The sequence below is a fragment of the Phalacrocorax aristotelis genome, chromosome 1, assembly GCF_949628215.1.
Source record: "Phalacrocorax aristotelis chromosome 1, bGulAri2.1, whole genome shotgun sequence".
NCBI classification, from domain to species: Eukaryota; Metazoa; Chordata; class Aves; order Suliformes; family Phalacrocoracidae; genus Phalacrocorax; species Phalacrocorax aristotelis.
In genome coordinates, this window is record NC_134276.1 from 163,098,380 (window position 1) to 163,120,347 (window position 21,968).

General features: G+C 43.9%; 1 protein-coding gene across 1 annotated transcript; it reads right to left on the bottom strand.

Moving 5' to 3' along the window:
• Positions 1-544: 544 nt before the first annotated feature.
• RANGAP1 (Ran GTPase activating protein 1) lies at positions 545-21,846 on the bottom strand. Its single transcript, XM_075078067.1, has 17 exons — positions 21,586-21,846; positions 20,861-20,898; positions 19,121-19,258; positions 17,748-17,875; positions 16,774-16,833; positions 15,922-16,101; positions 14,510-14,644; positions 13,149-13,307; positions 12,846-12,959; positions 11,149-11,248; positions 10,323-10,407; positions 9,761-9,917; positions 9,161-9,274; positions 8,698-8,800; positions 7,847-7,935; positions 5,867-5,988; positions 545-1,438 (listed from the first exon to the last, which is right to left on the bottom strand). The coding sequence occupies exons 3-17, from the start codon at positions 19,230-19,232 to the stop codon at positions 1,369-1,371; spliced, it is 1,728 nt and encodes a 575-aa protein (XP_074934168.1). The 5' UTR covers positions 19,233-19,258; positions 20,861-20,898; positions 21,586-21,846; the 3' UTR covers positions 545-1,368.
• Between the last annotated feature and the right edge of the window lie 122 nt (positions 21,847-21,968).

The window sequence follows — 21,968 nt, forward strand, 5'->3', positions numbered from 1 at the left end:
ACTGTCCACGCTGCCTGCAGGCAGGGTGTGAAGTGTGTGACACAACACCAGCTTTTCCTGCATTTAGGCCCTGGCAGCTGTGCTGCATGTTGCCTTTCACAATGAAGGGACTGCTAACTCCATTCCCTTGACTTCTTCCTCACACTGGCCCCATTTATACTGCATGCCACTCATAAGGTCAGGTAAGGGAGGATGAATCACCTCCTCCAACAGAAAACAGAGAAGGCAGGAACAACCCTTTGCTACCCAAAGAGAATGAGAGGTGTTGATTCTCAGAGGCTTGAAAGAAGAGGGAGCAGGACAAGCCTGTGAGCAGTACAGCTAGGTGCCACAAACACATGTAGGCACATGGACAATCCTCCATACAGAGGTTTAGGGCATCGGCTGCTACTCCTTCAGCACAAGAAAAGAAAGCACAGCCCTACCCAAGAATGATCAGCACAGCCCTAATTCTTCATGCTCTTACAAATGCTCAGCTTTCAAACATGTGAACAGTACACACAGTCCCAGTGTTTTGTCAAAGGGAGGAGAAAGGGAACACGTATTGCACAGGGATTTCATGGATTGTATTCATTTCCAAACCAAGCCTATTTAGTTAGGAAAAGAAGGGGATGGGACAGGTAAAGGGCAAGGAGAAGGAACAGCACAGGCAATGGCAAAAAAATTTACAATAAAAATATGTTTGCTCTCTTAAGCAATGGCCACCAGAGTCAGCCACACTACACAAATATTTCAAGCCACAGCAGCAGGGAGTGGTATATTAAAATACACATCAGCCACACACTGCCTTCAACAAATGGACTTGAAAGGAGAAACAGAGGGGAGCACACCTTGCCCCTCAGCAGAAAGGGGTCAAGCACTCCCCTGGCCTGGAGAAGCAGGGGCAGCGGCAGCAGCAGACTAGCCTCCCCCCTGCACGGTGCTGAATGTTATCAAGTAGGAGTTACAGTCCAATAAAATAAAACAAAATGCACAACTGGGTCGATCCTGATGAGAGGGCTTCTGGGCCCTGTGTTAGTCTTCACACACCCTTGCCAACGTGACTGAAGTGGAGGACTCTTCTTTTTAATTCATGCAGAGCTCAGAGCAGCACTGAATTATTCTAGCGTAAGCACTTGCCCTGCAGACCAGGGAGTCACCTTCATGGGGAGTAGAAAAAAATTCAGCAGGATTTGTCCACGTTTATGAAAGCAGAAGGAATGACAGACCTTCTACAGAAGAAAAAATCCAAGAAAATCTAAAAAGAAAAAAAAAGAATGGACAGCATGTCTGCATGGGCTCTGGGATCCTCTCCCACCATGCGGCTCTGAGTTCTCCACTGACCACAGTCCTATAGGCAGAGAAGGGAACAGCAGCATATCTCGTCTCTCACAGCTGGTGGAGGGTTTGTAAGAGCATGTGGCGAGCAAATGAACAGGAGTCAAGAGCACGGTTTGGTCTGTGGAAAGAGATTTAAAATACTAAATTAATGAACTGCTTTGTATCTGACTTTGAATGAGCAAATAAACACTATTTTGAGCACACTGGGCTTGCATGCCCAAAAGTCTGTGCCTTTTCCTCTCAGTCATCTCTTCTGAAACCCTTCCCTGATCTCTGCATAGGTCAGTGCTTCCCAGCCAAAGCTTGCTGTTGAAAATTCTCTCTCATGTTGCTGAGTGAGTCAGAACATTTATTCCTACATGTTAAAAAAAAAAATCAGCAGCAGCAGATTGTTGATCTGCAGGCTGGTATCTCCGTTTGAGTAACAGGAAGTGAATGGGAGCAGGCAGCCATCTCCCAGCAATGGAATTTTCCACATAGATTCACTGTTCAGGGCCCCAGACAACAGAAGACAAGCCTGCTCATACTCAAATCTTTTCTCACCCAGTTGTCTATCTTTGGCCAGATGGTGACTTTGGTCTCAGGGCTTCAGTCTTCAAAAGAGGCCCCTCCCACCCCTGAGGTCGAGTAACACCTGACTGGCTTTGCTGGGCCACTTCTTGGGGGGCCCCAAAAAGAAGCTGCAGACCATTGTCTAAAAGCACCTGGCACAGAGATTGCAATAGCAGGGTCTACCTCATTCAGAATAACCTGCTCCTTGCAACTAGATGATGGAACTATGGTCACATCAGGGCTAACATGGGGCTAAATTCCCCCTAACCTTCCCATCGCCTCCCAGTAATGTATATTTCTGTTTCCACAGGCTAGCTTTTCTCTAAGTATCACTGAAACTTCTAACAGTCTGTATCTATTGACTAGGGAACTTTCTCCCAAGGATTTTAATCCAACATTTTCCACTGTGCTGAGAATGGAAATCATTCATTTCACCTTTCTCCTACTCCAACACCGCAAAATACCCTTAACAGCAGTGAGGTTACCTCAATTTGGGAAGGAAGGGGGAGCTGAAATGAAGATGGGAATATCTAGGGAGGAACAAAAAGTGATCTCTGGATTTATAGCACACAGGTAATAGCTGCAGAAGTTGTTTGCTATATGCGGGTCCATGTATTCTTACATGTATGTTTAACAGAACTGCATCCTGGAGAAGAGTTAACCCCTTTTATCCCCCTCAAAAACTATTCAGTGCCCCACAGTGAACAGACAGGACACAATTACAACTTGCTGTTTATCTTCAGAGTGGCTGGGTGAGGTAGTTCAGTCGTCATCTTTGCAAGATCCAGCCCTGTTTGCAATAAGCAGGCTGACTTTGTCTAGGCAGCTCCTCATTTTTGGAAACAGAGAACCTAAACTGCTGATGTTAATCACAGCCTCCACTTCTAACACCAGGCCTCCTCTAACACTAAGATCCTCCTTGCTGGGGAGTTAAACTGCCCGCCACTCTGTGCTAGAGACCATGAGAAAGTGGCCAATGATATGATCCAATCTTGCAGCAGAGTAGCAAAAAACCACAAACAAAAACCTCAACCTTTACGAAAAAAAAAAACCCCAAAGCCAAAAAAACACCACCTCCAGCAAATCACTAGTGGGCAGACAGGCATCCACGTACTTTCACTCTTCCCGTCTAAAAAATTATGGAAAAGCACATGTGGATTCACAGCACCCCCTTGTGTCCAAAAAGAAAATAAGGACCAACAGCATCACAGCAAGATGGATGCTGCTTACAGTCCATATCCATAATTTTATTATTTTTGAATGTAGAACACTGCCTACAACATCACAAATTGTCACAAAACAAAGGAGAACAACTACTCCAGAAGTAAGCCCTTTGCAGCAAAAGGGAGCAGAGCTTTAGCCTAGGCAGCTACAAGAACTTTACAGCTCTAGAAGCCCAAGGGAGCTCACTGCAATCCTGAGGGAAAAAACCTAGAAGATATCACAAAAATGGACACCAGTTTGCTGCAGGTGAAGAACTCATGGGTTTGATAGAGTGGAATTAGATTTGTTGCAGAAACAGAGTCCAAATGAGCTCTGCAGATTACTAGGTTAACCAGTTGAAGGTCTCATTTAAGGTTAGGCCGTGATTTTGTTCTGACTGAATTCCAAGAAAAGACATGGGCATAAGTTAATTGAGAAGTTGATTTAACTGGACTTTGTGGTTCTTGAACTGCTCTTGCTCTTTCCAGGCCACTATAAAAGATTCAAGAGCTGTTCTCCTTGTTCACTTAGGGAAAGCATTTCAAGAAATAAATATGTCTTCAAAACACAAAGGTATATTGCTTGTATATAGTGTTGACTTCATTATGCTGCACAGGACACCAGTTTCCCTACAATATCTTACCTTCCAACAGAGGGGTTTGTAAATCAGAGAAAGCTTCAGCTTTTCACAGCACCAGGGACATGCTGCAGGCTTGGTGCTAGCACCCTTACATACCAAAGGCAGGCAGACAGATCTGCCTTCTACTGTGGGAGGCTCTTGGCCTCTGAACAATCCTACACTTTCAGAAAGGGTGATTTTCCCCTCTTGCAATTGTACTGAAATGCTGGCTATGGATTCAGAATTTTTGTGGATGAATTCATCAAGACCAGAATTTTACTCTTACTTTGTCATGTACAGCATCATCTACAGATGAAACACATTTATTGGTATTTTGCAGGGCTGGAGCCTAGGAGAGGCCTACATATGCACATACAGGGAGAGAGGAACACGCGTCTTTTGTGAGCAAATTTGTTTAGAAGGACATGTCAACTTGAGTTATAAGGCTACTCTAGGCACTGGAACCTGACATAAGCAATTAGAAGGGTCAAATGCACTGAACCAAAGTCCCCTTTTTGTTATTCCCAGCTTCAAGTGATTTAAATCCTCTATTTGGAGGGCTGGGGATGATAGACACTAAGTGGTATGTGTTTTGATCAAGCCAGATCTCTGCATAATTAGTGCCTAATGAAGTAAGCCATCATTTCTTCACCCTTTTATTTTAGGGCTGGTATTGGATCCTTATACTGTACATATCTACTTGATCAACAAGCAAGATGTAGGCACAGGCAACAGTATTGGAAACAGCAGAAATCCAGTGATCTGTGTGTACAACTTCACATGGCAAGTCCTGATACTTCTTGCTTAAACCTGTAACAACTGAGTTGGAGGCATATTTGTACAGTTGGTAAAGCATATGGTCATTGGCTTGTAACTGCCTAATTCTTATCCTGATCAAGCCAAAGAGAAGAGACAGCAGACAAACTTCCACCACAACAGACTCTAGGTTAGCATTTGTGCATGTGTAAACAAGCTAATTACATAGTTCTATTTTCCAAAACTGACCTTAGCATGGCTGGCTGCTGGACACATACCACTGCTACACACCAGCTTTGACAGCTTCAGCCACACCAATGCTTGGAAAAATTCTTCTCCCCTGTCACAACTGGCCTGCTGCCAATCCCAGTATAACTAAGAAAAGACTGACTACCAATATTTGGCTGCATCCCTATCACCCATGTTTCATACTGACCACGAGTATTCGATGCCTCTGCCTTCCATCAGCAAGAGATCCTGTCTGTCTGCATATTACTCTTACCATGAAAATCCTGAGGGCTTAAGCCTCATTACGGAACCTGTAAAAAAGCTGCTCTCACCCTACAAGGCACTGGTCCAAGCTGAGCCAAACAGCCACCAAGCTCCAAATGGATTTCAGACCACTGCTTGTTTTCCCTAAAGCGACAAGTTTTGGACTGTTTCTCCTCTTGACTGCTGAACACTAGTATTAAATCCTTCCTCTCTTGAGGGAAAGTATCTGGTGTGTTTTTTCTAAGTCTCATCAATGCTGAAGTTCACACTGATTTAATCCAGAAGAGATATAGCTTCCACAGCTATTGCGTTTACTATGCTTTAAGACAAAGAACCTAAAGCTGGTGGAAGCATGGTTTGATTCTACACCTATACTAGAAGTAACAACATTAAAGGCAGGCAGTAAGAAGCAGCTTCTTCTACACTTATGTTCCCAGATTAGTCTCAGAAATTTCATTTAGAAACAAATTTGGTGTTTGTGTTTTGATCTGCTGGTGTTCAGTGTTACACAGCATGATAATTCAGGTAGAGCTCTGCTGACCCTCATACTCAGAAGGATAATTTGGAGGGCACAGTTAGATCCAGTATATTCATAGCTCACTCAAGCAGCGGCTAGAAACCCAGCAAGTTTCCTTAACCTCAAAACACCTCTTCTGGGACTGGCATTAGCAGTCCCTGCTTCAGAGCCAGGTAGTGGCAAAGCCAGCTTTCCACTATTTCTTCTTTAGGATCAAGATTTTTTTACTCTAAATCTTGCATACTGGAGTAAGAAAGACAAAAGTAAATGCCCATTAAACTATTAAAGATTAATTTCAGAACAGATATTTAGTGAACTTTAACAGAACAGCTTGCACGTAGCTATTAACCCTCAAACAGTTTCACTAGCTCCCACAGAGAGGACCACACGGCAAGTACAATACTTACTTTGTGACAAAAGCTAAGAGAACCGAGACCAGGGGTTTAGGGAAATAATCCTGCTGGACCATATAGTTCAAGGTCATAAGAATACCATAGAGGCTCGGGACAGCTTTGATTTTCTCTTCACTCTGAGAAAAGGACAATAAGATGAAGTCAGACATCAGACAATCACTATTTAATCTAATCCACTGTAATTCAGAAAGGCAATGAATTCTCTGTTGAATGAAGTGTTCCCATACACTGTAGGAGAGAAAGCTAGTCACTAGATTAAGTACAACATTCCTCAAGAAAAAGGTAGCCAATTCCATAGCCCCACAGCACCAGCATCTGAAATAAAGCAGCATCAGGAGCATTCTAGTACTTATCAGTTGACAGCAGTATTATGAGGAAAGGGAAGTAATGAACTTTCAAGAAACAGCCAAATCATCTCAGATGCCCTGTGTTAGTGCTCTCCTAAGGAATTCCACCAGACTTCAATTCATAAAAAAAAATCAGTTGCCTTAATTACATAATTTTTTTCTTGTATGATTCTGTAGCTCATTTTTATAACATCTCCAGTTCTTCAGCTGGCTTCCTCCAGAACTTGATGCAGTATTTTCAGAACTCGTCTCAATTATGTACAAGATAAATCTAATAGTCATCCCTCTGCTTACATGATGCCTAAGTTATTCTTGCTCCTAATATAGTGCTAACCTACATGTCCCAACTCTTACATTTTTTTATTTCTCCACTGCCATTTCAATTAAAGCCCTTCATTCTGTAGACAGGACCTAGACCTGGTTCCTACATGTATAGGGAGTTCATGGTGCTAAGAATATCTGTTGCTCATGTGCTTTCAGCTATGTGGGACAGAAAATGATGGAAGCTGCTCCCTCTCCACATATGCCTAGTTCATCAACAGTCCTCTATATCACAGATGGGAATCAGCTGGCTGATCCTCAAGGGCTTTATTATAAACACCACTTCCTGGACTGAAAGAGTGCTTTTGGAGCACAACTCTGCGCTTTGCGGCTTGTGCATATTTGCTATTTTCTGTATGAGTAAGAAGCAGGTGGTAGTCACCGAAATAAGCATCCTATAGGACAAAAAGCTATCTTGGGTTCTGTTGACCTGTCTGAGAAGTGGGAAGCTCAGCATTGGTCCAATGCCCAGTGAACACAGGGAAAGGCTAAACTGATTTTTAGGAAATTAAGATGTACCCAAGCAAGCCAACAGCTATCTGTACTCCAATTTGGATATTAGCAGAAGGAAATCCATAAACCTAATTAAAAGCAGGCTGCTATAATACAGATTATGGTTATTCTATGGTTTAGAATTGTTTTTGGTCCAAAGTTTCCATTCTCAGCTTCTAGGTCTTGGGGCAGTGAGAAACTAAGCCTTGTAGCACAAGCAGGCAAAGGTGCTTAAGTTTGCAGACAGAACCTCTCCCCAGTCACCTCACTGAAAGTAAAACTACATGTTTCCCTATTGACCCTCCATCTTTTCTCACAAGAAAGTTTATTCCCTGTAATTGCATATTTAATACTAGTATTGGGCAAAGATACTCTAGAGCATGAAGTTGAACGCTGCTGATCTAGCATGAGTAGTTGGATATATGTTTTTGAGCCAGTCTGGTAATAGATGCCCTAAAGGACCACATTAACTAATGATTTTGTAGATTAGACTCCTGGACAGCTGCCTTTTACAGATACCATAGACCAGCAGCAGCACTATTTCCTTACCTGACCCTCCCTGCCTTTAGGGGATGACTGAGAATGCACAGCACATTAAGCAGAAGAGGTACAAAGAGCTGACTACTCCTTCATCCTAATATGAAACCTTGCAATTTGCAGTTTCTGCTGGACCTGCAGACTTCCATTGTCCCTGGGCACCAGGCATGCACAGGCACCCAGCTGCTTCCATGGCAACATAATTACCCAAAACCCAGCCAGTCTAGTCTTCAACAGCCTAAACAGAGCGTAACTTAACTCTTTCATGCTTCCTTACCTTAAGTAGTCCCATGTGGATCAAGAGGCTTGTGATGAATGCATCTGAATTAAATGTGGCAGAAGTGAAGGCTTTTCTCATCAAGGCATCTAAAAAGAAATAAATGCATAATATTAAACAATACAGAAAGGGATGCTGTTACAGATTTTAAGATCAAGATTGATCATACGGGATCTCAGGGAATATCAGCTGTTAAATGACTTTTGGGAGGTACTATCTGCTAAGATTCCAGTTGTCTGCAGGGACTAGGGATAATCTCTGAAACACTGAGACAAATAAAACCCAGTCCTTAAATATAAGACCCGATACAAAGGAAAAGAAAAAAACAAATAAACAAAAAACCCAACAAGCACCCAACCAAAAAAAGCAAAACCCCCCAAAATTCACACTGCCAAGCTTCACATGTAATTTGGCCTCAGTCCTATGCATCACAAAATGCTCTACTCAGTGCATTTGAACATGCATGCTGTGTATATAATCTGATCATATTTATATGCATGTAAGTGGAGCACCAAGAGTGAGAGTTTTAAAATTTTGAAGGCCAGCAAGAATTCACATTCCATTTGAAACCAAAAGGAATGAAAACACAAAGAGAAAATTTGTTCAACTGTTTTCTACACTCCCTTAGGACCAATATTCTGGAAGCACAAGATATGCTAAATTCAGAATGAATCTCTGCTTTCACTCCACACAGCAGGACGGCACAGCTTGGTATTTTGTTATCTGGGATTTCCTGCTGCCAGAGACAAAACAGTCCAACAGCCTGGCCCACAGGGGCCTTCCTCTGCATCGAACTGGTGTCCTTTGCAGTGAAGCAGGTCACACCATGAAGTGAAGAAAGGCCCAGACACCTGTTATTTCATGCACTGCTGTTTTCACTGGGGCTTCATCTTTGAAGACTGAAGATATCCTTAGGAGAGTTGTAACTACTTTCTCTACATCAGATGTATCTGTCTGAAAGACAAGGGGGAAAAAATAAGATCAGGGGCCACTCAGGTCACTGCTCACCAGTTACAGAAGATGGGTCTCTGCTAGGAGACAAGAATTACAGCCTTCAGCTGACTGGCATCAGTTTTGCCTTAGCCTGTATCACAAGGGATAGCAACACTGAAACACAGTGACTCTATGTAGAAGCTCAGGTGCCAGTATAAGCATTAACTGCATGGTCTGCTTCCATAAGATTCCTTGGAATCTCTGGGGAGAAGATGCAAATCTAGGTCTCAAGAGGGAACATTATCACCTCTGGGTGATTTAATCTGGGGATTAAATGATTGTGAGAGAGAACCAAGCACAGAAGACCAGCATCTCGCTTACCTGCTGAGCTATCAGCACAGAACACTTTGGTCCTAGTCGCAGCAGCTTCTCCGGTGATGGGAAAGCAAGGAATGTGGCAACATCCACAGGAGGAGATGGCACTGGAGTTGAATCCTGAAACAGGCAGAATCCATCTCAAGTTTACTCTTGGAAGTAAATAAATCTGTTCAGCAGCAAAGGCACATAGGACAGGTCAGGACACAGCTCAGGATTTATTCTGTTTGAAAGCTATTTGAGGCTGGAAGGAGCCCAGAGTTGGAACAGCCAGAATACACTAGCATAACTGCATGGCATTGCACGTACAAGGTTCCCACCATCTTCCGGACATGGGAAGACTTTTTCTACCCATGTTTGTTACAACTGCTATTCAGCCCTTCCCTCCAGGCATGTGTGCATGTGCATACTTTAACAAAACATGTTTCCATGTCCTCTATTTTCTTTATTTCCTGTACGTTGCCTCCCTGACTATTACTACAGTGCCTGCCACACAGGAATATGAACAAGTTCAGCGCTCCAAGTTCAGACTCACTCCAGATCTCATTTCCTCCTTTACTCTCCCTCACGCTGAGGAAACAAGGATGCATCCAGAAGTAAGCTTACCTGTGAATCAATTATCTTCTTAGGAGTCAGTGACTCCTGTTCTCCCTGTCCTCTGTCCTTCAGCTGTTGCTGTTCTTCCTCCTCCTCCTCTTCCTCCTCCTCCTCATCTTCATCTTCCTCCTCTTCTTCATCCTCCTCCTCCTCCCCTTCATCATCACTAAGGTTTGAGTTTTACATTAGTAACACACTTGCAATTCCTGTACACTGGAACTCAAAACATTTTTTCAAGAACAAAAAAGCAGCCTCCCCTCAAGTCCTACTGCAAGAAGTACACCTCCACCTACACAGATTAAGAGGGCACTCAGGCTTCAGTCACCCAGTTGGCAATGGCAAGCAAAGAGTGAGGAATGCAATCTAAAACCAAGACTAAGATAAGTTCATCGATGAAAAGGAGACACAAGGCTTATCCCTCATGGAATCCCTTAATGGTGCTCCCCACTGCACACTGAAACTGACATCCATCTGCAATATTACAGTTCTTATTTTAAAGCAGATAAGTGAATGACAGTTTTGATGGAAATTGTCATAAAATTTCTGATTTAAACTCTGGTACCCTGCCTACCTTAAAGATCCCAGCACAGCTGCCATATTAAAGCCTTCAAGGATCTCCTGGAGTTGCTCACATCCCTCTTCTCCCAGGCAGTTACCTAGGTTGATAGGGCAAAGAGAGCAGACTTAACAGATGCACACAAGTTTGGTCCTGAGGATTTCGCTATAGATTCTTCTCTATCTTTTATTTCATAAATTGAACAGTTATGAGTCAGTTCTACACAACACCTTAAGGCAGCAATGCATCCTTCAGTTATCGGAATCAAACAGTTGTTAAACAAATTTCAGCAGCATTACACAATGGTTGGAGACAAACCCCCTAATTTTTCAGAGTGTCTTTGAGAGAATTCCTGCTTGTTCTACAAACAGCTCTTGTTCTCAGCGATTCTAAAACAAGGACACATGGCACAGTACCGCTGAAATGCAGTGACCCAAGGTAAGAACAGCAAAAGCCAACACTGGTCACAGTTCTCCCACTCTTCTGCAGAGATGTGCACACAGGCTTTTGTTTGCAAGTATGAAATATCTGAGATCACAATGAACAATTAAAAAAGTTTTCCGTAAAACAGGTAGAGGTACCAGTTTAACCTTTCCACCTTATAAGATACCACAACTGCTTAACTTCAACAATTAACGGAGTTCATGGCTTAAGAAAACTTTCAGGATATAACTGCTTCCTGTCCCAAGGTTATCCAAGTTCAGCTTCTCTCAGAGTATCATTTTTTTTTCAAATGCTGACAATTACAAGAGACTAGAATATGTGATACTGTCAACATTCTTCCCAGTGGTTTCTAGCCGGGATCTGACTAGACATACTTTGATCTAGCAAACTTACATACCATTGAGATCCAACTTCTCCAACTCTGCCTTATCTTCAATAGCTTCAGCAACAGTCAGAGCAGCATCTCGTTTGATCTCACAGAAGGATAAATTCAGCTCCTAAGAAGCAGAACATCATTTGTTTGCAGAATTTCTGTTAACATCTATCATCTCCATAAGCGTCGTGCTCAGAAGTGTTCTGGAAAGAACTTCATGTGAAGAGGCTCTCAGCAAAAAAAAAGTACTTTTAATTGGAAATAAAACCTGACACATACTCCTATTCATAATCCTAAAAGAGGCATTTTGAAACACACTATTGCTAAGAGCGGCACTACTGAGGGCAACCACTTTGCCAGAATAGCCACAGAGGCCAGACTATTCTGACTGCTCACCTAAAATGTAGCAGACATTTTAGTCCTTAGCAATCAGCTGACTGGAGATCTTCACTTATTCAAGGGTCACAGAGCGTTCCAGAATTCACATACCAGTAAGTCTTACCAAAGAAGGGTAGCTACTATACTAAATGGACTGCACATTTGCTTTTGAACATTTACATTGCAAATTAAGCACTTCTAAAGACAAACTATGAGTGGTACTACTACTGATAAACACAGCCAGCAGAGAAACAGTGTGGACAGACTAGTAAGAATAAAGTTATTCAACAGCCAGGCACCATCCCCTACCATTCCACATTGTGCTCAATCAATCCTTTCCTGAGAAGAGATTTAATATTAACAGAAAAAGGGAAGCAGTCCTTGAACAGAATGAATCAGCTACGATTGCTTCATGCTACCCTCCCTTAACCACTTCTGTTCTAGAAAAAAGGATTTAACTTCTGGCTGTTCATCTCAATACCCCCATTAGAATCCTGACTTAAGTTTTCCTGGGAGGTTCAGACGTAAGTACCAGTAGAACCAGCAGAAGCCTGAGCAAGGGTAAATAAATACCCTAGGTATTTATACATATATATACCTATATATATTTATACCCTAGGGTAAATAAAGCACCTACTACTTTCTGTAGCAGGTTTATAGACATAAATAAATATTAGCACTCAGCTGAATCTTTATCTTTGACTGTAAGCTTGCAAGATTTGGAATTAAGTGTTCAGCATCTGTCGCGGTGCAGCTGTGACCCATGGCAGGTGTTTCTAGATATCTCAGTTTATTTACACTCCTGACTGGACTTAGGCCTGTCTAGAACGTTGCTAAATGCAAGTCCTGTGCAAATACTGATGTAGGAGGCTGTGGTATTGCCAAAAATCTAAAAATATTTGGACCTTTGATACAGCTAACTCTTCTTCTTTGTTAGGGCATGTATGAACTCTGAAATGTTGAAGAGATTACAAGCTGTTCATGAAGAGGAACGTCTCTGTTCCCGCTTACAACCCTCAGAGCTTCTAAAAGCACATACTTCCATTATCAGATTTCTTCAACGGCACTTGCTGAGTTGAACCAACAGATTCAAAAACGTCAAGCAGAGTCTAAACAGATCACTGGCACACCTCCATGTAGAAAAGCCTTAGCTGGACATGGCAATGCCACTGATCTACAACACAACTTATTGCTTCTGGGTTGTCAGCACAGAGTCTGCGCTGAAGTGAATCCCACTTTAAAATAATCAGTAGTGGTAGGTAAGAAAACGGACAGAAAAACAGGAAATAGGCAACTAGGCATTTTCAAAAGAGGTTCAAAGACGAACAACACGACAACAATACCTTTAATTTATGAAGCCCTTCTTTAACAGCATCAGCAATAGCAACAGCACCCTTCGAACGCACCAGGCAGTCTCCAAAGTTGATCACTTCAATCTGCCGAAGTGCCTTCAGAGTCTGCAAGACAGCACAAATTTGAAACTAGAGACATGCAAGTAAATGAATGTCCTATCACTCCTGGAGGGTCACCTTTCCCACCACAGCATGGCATGCGGCTCCACCAACCCAGAGGTACTAATGATAGCTATATTTGAGGACACTGGGAGACAGAAGACAAACCCAAAGCAACTGCTTAGAATGACTCACCTCTGCCATGGCCACAGCTCCTTTCTCCGTGAAGGTGTTGTCATTCAAGTTTATAACCTTAAGCAGCGGGTTGATGGCAAAGGCCTGGGCCAGTGCCGTGATGCCAGGATGGTTAATTCCATTCTGTGGCATGTGGACCTCTTCTAGAGTCCCAATGATCTGGGAAAGGATGCAGATGAAAAAAAGCTGGTAGGAGACATACTTCAACTCTAGAGTATTGTGCTCCACTCTTTAGGATTTGCTTAAAACTGTTTTCCTCCAATTCAAAACTCCATTAGTTCTCCTACATAGAATTATTTATGAGCAATTATGTCACAAATCTAAGTGAAACTGCAAGCTCATGGCAAGTGTCAGATTAACAGAAAACCCTGATTCTAAGAGTCACAAGTAGCATCCTCCTAGCATACATACTCTAGATAGCTTAAAACAAGAGTTCTTCACCTGTGGTTCAACACCGCAAGCAATAAGACAAGCAATATCATTGGATATAGTATTTTTCTAATTAAGATCTACATTTTGTCCTGACTGCAGAAGCAAACCCTGTAAGAAAATTAGTATGAGCACTGTTTATGGACTAAACAGCATGTCACAAAACACAGTAATGAATCCCATTTTGGCAGTGCCATTCAGCCTGGATTCCTCATGAATCACTCTGTTATGAGCCTCTCAAGTATTTAAGAAGCTTTATTTTTGCCATGATTACTGATTATTCAAAATCACATCCAGATAGCTCTTTACAAAAAGAGAAACCTATAACCTGCAATATCATTGTTAGTATACCTAACAATATGCATTATAATTCAGAAGTCACTTTTAGCAGCAATGGAGGAAAGAAAAGGTAATTAGGTGGCCCCAACCACAACAAATTATCCTCCTCCAAACGTGCAAGTTGGCCAGTGACAGCTAGAAAAAGCTAGGCAGCCTTTAGAGCCCTCACAGGATGATCATAGTGAAAACACTAGGTTGCTTTTGCCAGATGATTGAACAACTAAGCAAAGAAGCATTCAAGAGTCAGCTGGTACACCTACCCCAGTGCCAGATAACCTCCATTAGTGCAGAGGGAGGAGAAGGAATAGGACTACTATCAAATTACTCAGGAGATACCTATTTGTCCCTCAGGTAACAAGTTTACACAGCAACTAGTTATGTGTTTGGAAACTTCGGTCACAGAAACATTCAGTCATCGATTCTAATTGCACTTCTTGAAGACTCCAGTTTCAGCAGCAAGCAACATTGCTACTTCAGTGAACCAACAACTAGCCACCACCTCCAAGCTGACGCAAGCTCTGCATGCATTAACAACAGTGCTTAAGCACACCTTGCTCCAATTTGCTGTCAAGAAGCTCTGGTTTGGTACTTACCCCAAAGGCTTCAGCCAGGGCAGTGGCACCATCATTCTCAAGACGGTTTCTGCCAGCCACAAATATTTTCAAAGCAAGAGGCTTGCCCTGGGCACTTGATTTCCTGTGACATTCTTTCAGAGCAGCTGCCAATATCTACAGATAAAACAAGCAATTTATACTACCTCAGTACCTCATTCTGAAGGAATCTAAATGTGTTTTGTATATCCAGCTCTCAAGAAATACTTTGATCACCACTGAAATGTACCTGCTTCGACAGTAAGGTATACAATAAAACTATCTAACTACAACACTTGCACATTACAGTCTTCAGCAAGAAGTGATAATTTTGCAACACTGGAACACATTGACCCCATTAAGAACACTTGATTCTTGAACAGGTGAACATATAGGGTCTTAGTGATAATGACAGTTAGTCCCCATTTTCTGCTTCATCCAACAGGCATCCCTTCAGTGCTAGGCTTGGCAATACTGTTCTCTCAAATCCAAGGCTCTCTTGACATGGAATCTAATGTTTAGAATAGAACTGTTTTCCCGACTGGGAAAAACAGATGCTTTTCATACTTCAGAAGTTTATCCATGAAAACATGTAGAGGGAAGGGATCTTGAAACTGTAGAAATGGTCCAACAAAAATCTCACTAAGTTTAAAGGGAAATGCAAAGTCCTGCAAATGGGGGAAAAATAACCTCATATACCAGCATAAGCTGGGGGTCATCTGGGGGCAAAGCAGTGTGGCAGAAAAGAACCTAGCAATCCTAGTGCGTGAGAAGTTGACTATGAGCTAGCAATATGTGCTTGCAGCAAAGAAAGTCTACTGGGCTGCCTTGGGAAGAGCATTGTCAGCAGTCAAGGAAAGCAATCCTCCTCCTCTACTCAGCCCTGTGGCATGCATCCAAGTACTGTGTCCAGTACCAGGCTCCTACATGGACATACTGGGGTGAGGCCAGCAAAGGACCCCCAGGGTGATTAAGGAACTGGAGAATTTTACACACTGGGAAAGTGCTGAGAGCTGGGATTATTAAGGCTGGAGAAGAGAAGGCTCTGGGGGAGACCTTACCAATGTGTAAGAACAGCCAGAATAACAGGATGGGAAGGGAAGGCAGAGCCAGACACAAATGTACACAAACCGATGCAGAGAAAATTCCCTTTAAACACAAAAACCCCTTTTTAACTGTGAGGATTGTTAAACACTGGGATAGACTATTCAGAGAGCCTGTGAATCCTTTGAAATATGCAAAACATGACTGGACACAGCCCTGAGCAACCTGCTCTAGTTGCATTGAGCAGGGGAGTTGAACTAGGTGATCACCAAAGATCCCTTCCAACCTCAACCATTCTGTGATTCTGTGTAGGGCAGTCTGAAGCCAAGTCTCAGCTCTGACCTCATTCCCACAAAGGAGGCAATCCTTACCTTGCCACCACCAATGCCCATGCCACAGTTATTGAGCTTGAGTTCCTGTAGGGTGTAGCACGCGGGGCTCTTCAGCAGCGCCTCAAAGCCACGCACACCGTCTGGCCCAAAGGCATTGTCACTCAGGTCCAGCTCCACCAGCTGGGCTCCAGCAGTGATGAGCGCATCCCCCAAAGAGATCTGTAAGGAAGCAGATGGCAGTGGGTGGGAGGGAGGGAGTGGATTGACTTTTAGTGACAGCATCACTGCAGTGGCTAGGTATGACAGTGATGCTGCAAAAAATTTCCACTTTGAAGACATTTGGCAAAGCTGCATGGGGAACTAAAACTTTACAGCCGAAGCTGGAGAAGGAGTTGTGCAAATTAAGCTAAAGATAAACATTAGGTAGTTACCAAGAGGTTATCCCATCCCTTTAGGTCAAATAGACGTTTTTCAAAGTGAGTTTCCCCCCCTCTAAATTGCTAAAAGAAATATTGTTTTAATTCTGTTGAGTTTATCATGTTCTTGCTTCACAGGACTTGAGGAGGCCAGGGGGAGCTCTGCAAAGCTCTTGGAAGAGATGGCCATATGCTTTTATTTAGAAAGCTTAGTTCCCATTCTATCTACTGGATCACAAGGATGTTTTCCCCAGTGACAAGCTTCTTCACTAGCATAGACTTGCATTTGGCCTTTTATCAGCTCTTCTCTACCTCATACCAAGGGAGCAAAAAAGAATCACTCACCTATTCTGAGACACTTAGTGTTAACAGCATAGAGAAAGATCAACTGTGCTAAAAAACATACTCCCACAAAAAGCATGACAGGTGAGAAAAGTTATATTAGTCAGAAGTCTCAGATCTAGTTTTTACTTACCAAAGCAGGAGGGATCTCAGACCTTAGTCTCCCTGTGAACATGTCACTCCAATGACACCTCTAAAATAAGAAACATGCAGATAGAAACCATTAAAAATATTTAGGACAACACAGTTGCATAGAGGTTTACACATACAAGTTGCATTACATCACTGGGGACAGCTTAATACTGTCTGCCTTCCCTTGGGCTTGTCATTTGATTGTACTAAAGAGCTATGAGAACCAATGTTACATTACTTCACTTGCAAGGACATAAAGCTACTGAAATGCACGTTGTAAATAACGCTATACAAGAATTCTTGCTTTTATTCAAGCTGGGATTCTTTTCTGCTGAGAAAATTACCCCAGGAAAAAGCAACAGGAAACTGAGGGATACATTAGGAATGCAGATTTTACTAAGGTGTGGTGTTCAACAATCTGAACTTGCTTGAAAAGCCACACTTGGGTGATTAACATGAATCAATGTTTCATACTCCTCTCCTGCAAAGGAGAGTGCCTCTAGCAGCACAGCATCCTCCTAACATTAGGCTAGAACAGTAGTAGGGGAGCATAGCTTGGACATGGAAAAACCTCCTGGTGCATTTCTTCCATTATTTCTCCCCTATTCAGGCATTTTCTGAAGATTCATTCTTCAGAAGATATATAGCTTTTTCATTAGAACTTAAGGGGTTTTTGCCACAGTTCTTTGTTTACAGATGCTGCCTCTGTGGAGAAGCTCTTCCTTGCACAGCTTCCCAGCTTTAAGATTGGAAGCCTTCTAAACAGGAACAGTTAGGGATTCAGAAAGTGTTCCAATTACCCCAAAGTCCCCAAGTTCTGCCATATTTTCATATGGTCATTCTCCCTACTGGAAGAACCACCAAGCAAGCTCTGGGGCTAACTCAAGGTGGGCTACTGCAGGAAAAGCATAGACAGGCCTTCAGTATTTCTCCATTACTTCTTCCCCTTCACCACCGTCCACTTGAGGATCTCACCTTGAGCTCTGATTTGTTCTCCAAGGCTTTGGCAATGACCTTTGCTGCCTCCACACCCACTGTGTTGCCTTCCAGGCGCAATGCTTCCAGGCCATCAAATTCCTCAATTTGCTTGATCACTTCTTCAGCTGCAAAAAGCAGATAGTCTAGTTGGCCTTTTAACTATCATCTTAGGTACCACAGTAACACCCTGATGAAACAATACTTGCTCAACTCTACCCTTAGTGAAAACAGATGAATAACATTATCTGAAAGAATCCTGAAACAGCAATGGGAACCGAGCTAAAGTGTCAGGTCACTAGAGAGAACATTCTCCATTCCCCACCCTGCCTTTTCATAATTTACTTCTAGTTCTGTTCTCTGATAGCCACTCTCCTATTTGCAAAAGTAAGTCTCCTTACTTCCAAAGATTCCTTTGCCATTCAGCGCATGGTTTAGGAGCTAGAGTGCATATGCCTACAAAGATGCAAGGACTAAGCCAAAAGTTGATGGGAACTGGTGCCACATCAACAGGAAATAGTTCCCACTGACTAGCAAAAGTAGGTGGCTGTTTAGCAAACATGCCAGGGTGGTACAATTTAACTCTAGAGTAATCCTATGCAAGACACAGGAGTAGGCTGAAGATTCTCTCCTGCAAATGGGCACTTGTTATCATTCCCAAGCTCCAAGGCCTTTCCCCATGGTTCAGTGGCTTTGCACTACTAAAATGGCGTGTAGAAAAGCTTCACCTTAGGAATTGGTAAAAAGATATGCACTATAGCAAATAGCCTCTCTGAAGAACATGCTGTTCCTTGATATGGCAGAATTGTTGATCTAAGAGTATATACATATTCTCCAGTTAATTACTACATTAGCAGCCACTGCAAAACATTTTTAATTGGAAAACACACATACACCAGCAAGAGAGACACTCCAGGAAAAAACCGGACAAGAGTCTAACAAATTGGTCAGAATTTGGGAAGAAACTGGACTATAGCAACAGACTAACATATTAACTCATTCCTCTGTGAAGGTCTTTGAAGCATCTACTTGTTCCAAGAGCTGTCATACACTTGCTTACTGTTTTTAAAAGGAGCAATGACTTCTAATGCACAGCAACTGTCAAAAGTTGGCGAGAACACCAAGGAAACAAGAATTACACACCAGGGACCCAAACCCCAGTTCTACCAGCTGTAGCACTGCCAGGGCACCAGGTCAAAGCCAGGTACAAGAAGGGAAGGAAATATCTCCATCAGAAGCAGCTGTAGCTGAATGACCCTTGCATCACAGCTAATATTATAACAACTTGTCCATGCAGGACTAGCAGGAGGTTTACCACAAGATTTTAGAATTTCAGGGAGACACTTCCCAAACACAAGGGTATTTTCTCTTACCATCTTCAGCTGTATTGAGTTTAAGGCTCTGGCCTTTGAAGCTCAACTGTCCGCCACCCACTTTGGTTTTGGCAAGTGACTCCGCAAGCTTAGAGATGTCTTCTGATGCCATTTTTCTGCTTTTCCAAATGTTAAGAGCTGTCAATTAGAAGAAATTGTCAGCATAAAAAAAAAAGCAAACCACAATACATAATCTGTATGAATAATCATATTTATTTGAACACTAATGTGGTTTTTGTTCCTTGATATCTGAGTTTTCAGTGCCATTAGTGTTTTCCTCGTATCTCACTTATGACAGCTAGGCTACATTAATATTCCAAAGCTAACCAGTCAGATGGTGTTGATTCTTCCAATACTGACGAGGCTTGGGTGTTCAAGGAGTTGTTACACTTCATAAATAGCCAGTAGCTAAAACTACACATTAAGGTCACATTAAGACATTACTTTTTACACAACACTTTTACAATTAAAACATAACATTCCTCTCTCCCCAAACCCCATTCTTTAATTATACATGCTGCACATTTCCCCTGTTCTCCAAAGCAAGCTAGACTGAACACAACTGGCTTCCCTTTTCAGTGATATTCCCAGTAGTGCCCTTGTCAGCACAGTTCTAGAACCACCGAGCTGCTGAAAACATCATGTGCATTGTATACAAAGCTCTCTCTCAGGTTTGTGGTTTCTCTTTCCTTTTGGTTGTCCCACACAGATTTATTACATACATTAAACAGGACAATCTTACACTGATGATGGATTAGCGAACATTTTGCCTTGAGGCACAAGTTTGAAGCTAGCCATGCCTAGTAGCATCTGCCTACCATTATTTAATGAATATCAATCACTGTGTGAAGTAACTGGTCTCCATTCATTCAGCAGGATAAACGGAGCATGTTTCTTATCCCAGCACCTCTGCTGGGATAAAAGACTCCACGCAACTAGTACTTAGAAGCGACGTACTTTAAAACAGACTTCTGCTGTCAGAATGGATGAAGGTTCATTCCTACAACAGAAGGGTGGTTTCCTTCTGTTCTTGTCCGACTTAGAAGCAGCCTCACACTCTTGCAGCTCTTTGAGCTCAACAACACTGATTTTAAAACACCCCCTAAACCAAAGTTGTACATACATCCTTTCTTCCTGGGACCTAGCTGTGAAGTATTTGCCTTCAGCTTCCCCAGAGTACAGCTTCTCTTCAGCTTTCATTAACTTTAGTATTGCTTTTGGACACAGGGGGAAAAAACCCATCCCAAGGTTGATCAACATTACTTTTATAGGATGACTGTCCTCTCAAGTAGGTGCTGCCAGTAGAAAGATGCTCACATAACTTACTCCACCACCCCTACCAGGTCACACAGACACCAGACTGACAGAGATTCCCAACCTCCGCCAATCCAACACCAAGGACGAAGAAAGAGAGGACATCCTCCAACCCGTGAAGGCTTTAATAGACTGGAAGAAAAGTTAGGATCCAAAGAAGTCAGCCTGTTCACCTAGCTCAGTTATTAACTTCACTTTTAAATACCTCATCACCTTACCGTTTAAAAAAGAGTTCTGTTCTAGTATGAAGCTCTTCTATACTCTACAGGTGTGCTCACTCCCTTTGCTTCTCTTTCTCTTAAATGCCCTTTTCCTTTCCTCACCTTATACACAGGCTACTTCCTAATTTCAACATGCAACTTCATCATCACATCCTGAAGCATGTTTTACTGCAAACACATCAGCCACACCTAATTATCAACCTACCAGACGTCTCTTCACTGCTAGCCTTTCCACAGGGAAAGCTTTAAAAAAAAAAGAAAGGTAAAATAGAAGAGTTAGTATGTTTGCAAATTAAAACCAAGATTTGGCAATGCCTGAAGAGAGGTTTGCTCGTTACTTAAAGACGGTATGAAGCTGTACATTTCCCGATGGTCAAAAGAGTTCAGCAGAATGCTGTAGTTACAACAGTTTGTCAGCACTAAGAGACAACGCACCGGCTACCTGCGGTGCTGTGCTCTGCTGCGGAGCCTGCCCTGCTCTCCGGGCAAGCGGGGCCCCGCCGCCGGCTCCCTGCAGTCCCCTCTGCCCCCGAGGACGCTGCCGAGCGCCGGGCACGCCGCCACCTGCTCTCCGTGACACCCACACACCCCCCTCCCCGCCCCCACATAACGGGCCCCGCCGCCCCCCCTTCCCGCCCTACGCGCGCGGGCGGCCCCCCAGGGGAGAGCGGGGTGGGGGGCGGGCGTGGACGGGGCTCCCGTGGCCGGGCACGCACGACCTGCACCCACCCTCGCCTGTGCAAGGGAAGGGCAAGCGTGGGAGCGCCGCGAGGCGTTCCCTTCCCGCTCTCCCTCCCCCCGCCCCCCGGCAAGGAGCCGGGGCGTCAGCCGGCGGGATCGCCTCGCCTCAAGCGCGGACACACACAAACACATACCCCACCCCTCCCCGCCCCGCCACCAACGGTGGCGGCTGCCACCTCCCCCCCTCACCTCCACGCCGCGAGTGATGCGCCGCCGGGGGACGCGATCGAGTGGCGCCGGCCCAAGCCCTCACGCCACCGCCGCCGCTGCCGGGGACGATGGGGGAGGGGTGGCTGGGGGAGGCGGAGGATTTTGAAAGCCGGCAGTTTTGCTCTCCCCTCCGGGATTGGCTGGGCGGCGTGACGTCACAAGGGCGTCCCTCCCCCCACCGCCCGCGCTGGGAGCTGAAGGCCGGCGTGCCGCAGCCCGTCACCATCGCCGCGCGTGGGCGGGGCCGCGGGGCGCGCCGGGACGTGTAGTCCTGCGGTTGGGGGGGTGTCGGGAAGTACCCGGCGTGCCTCGCGCGGAGCCACCCGGCGAGGAGGCGGCGTGGGCCCGCGCCGGGCCTTCTC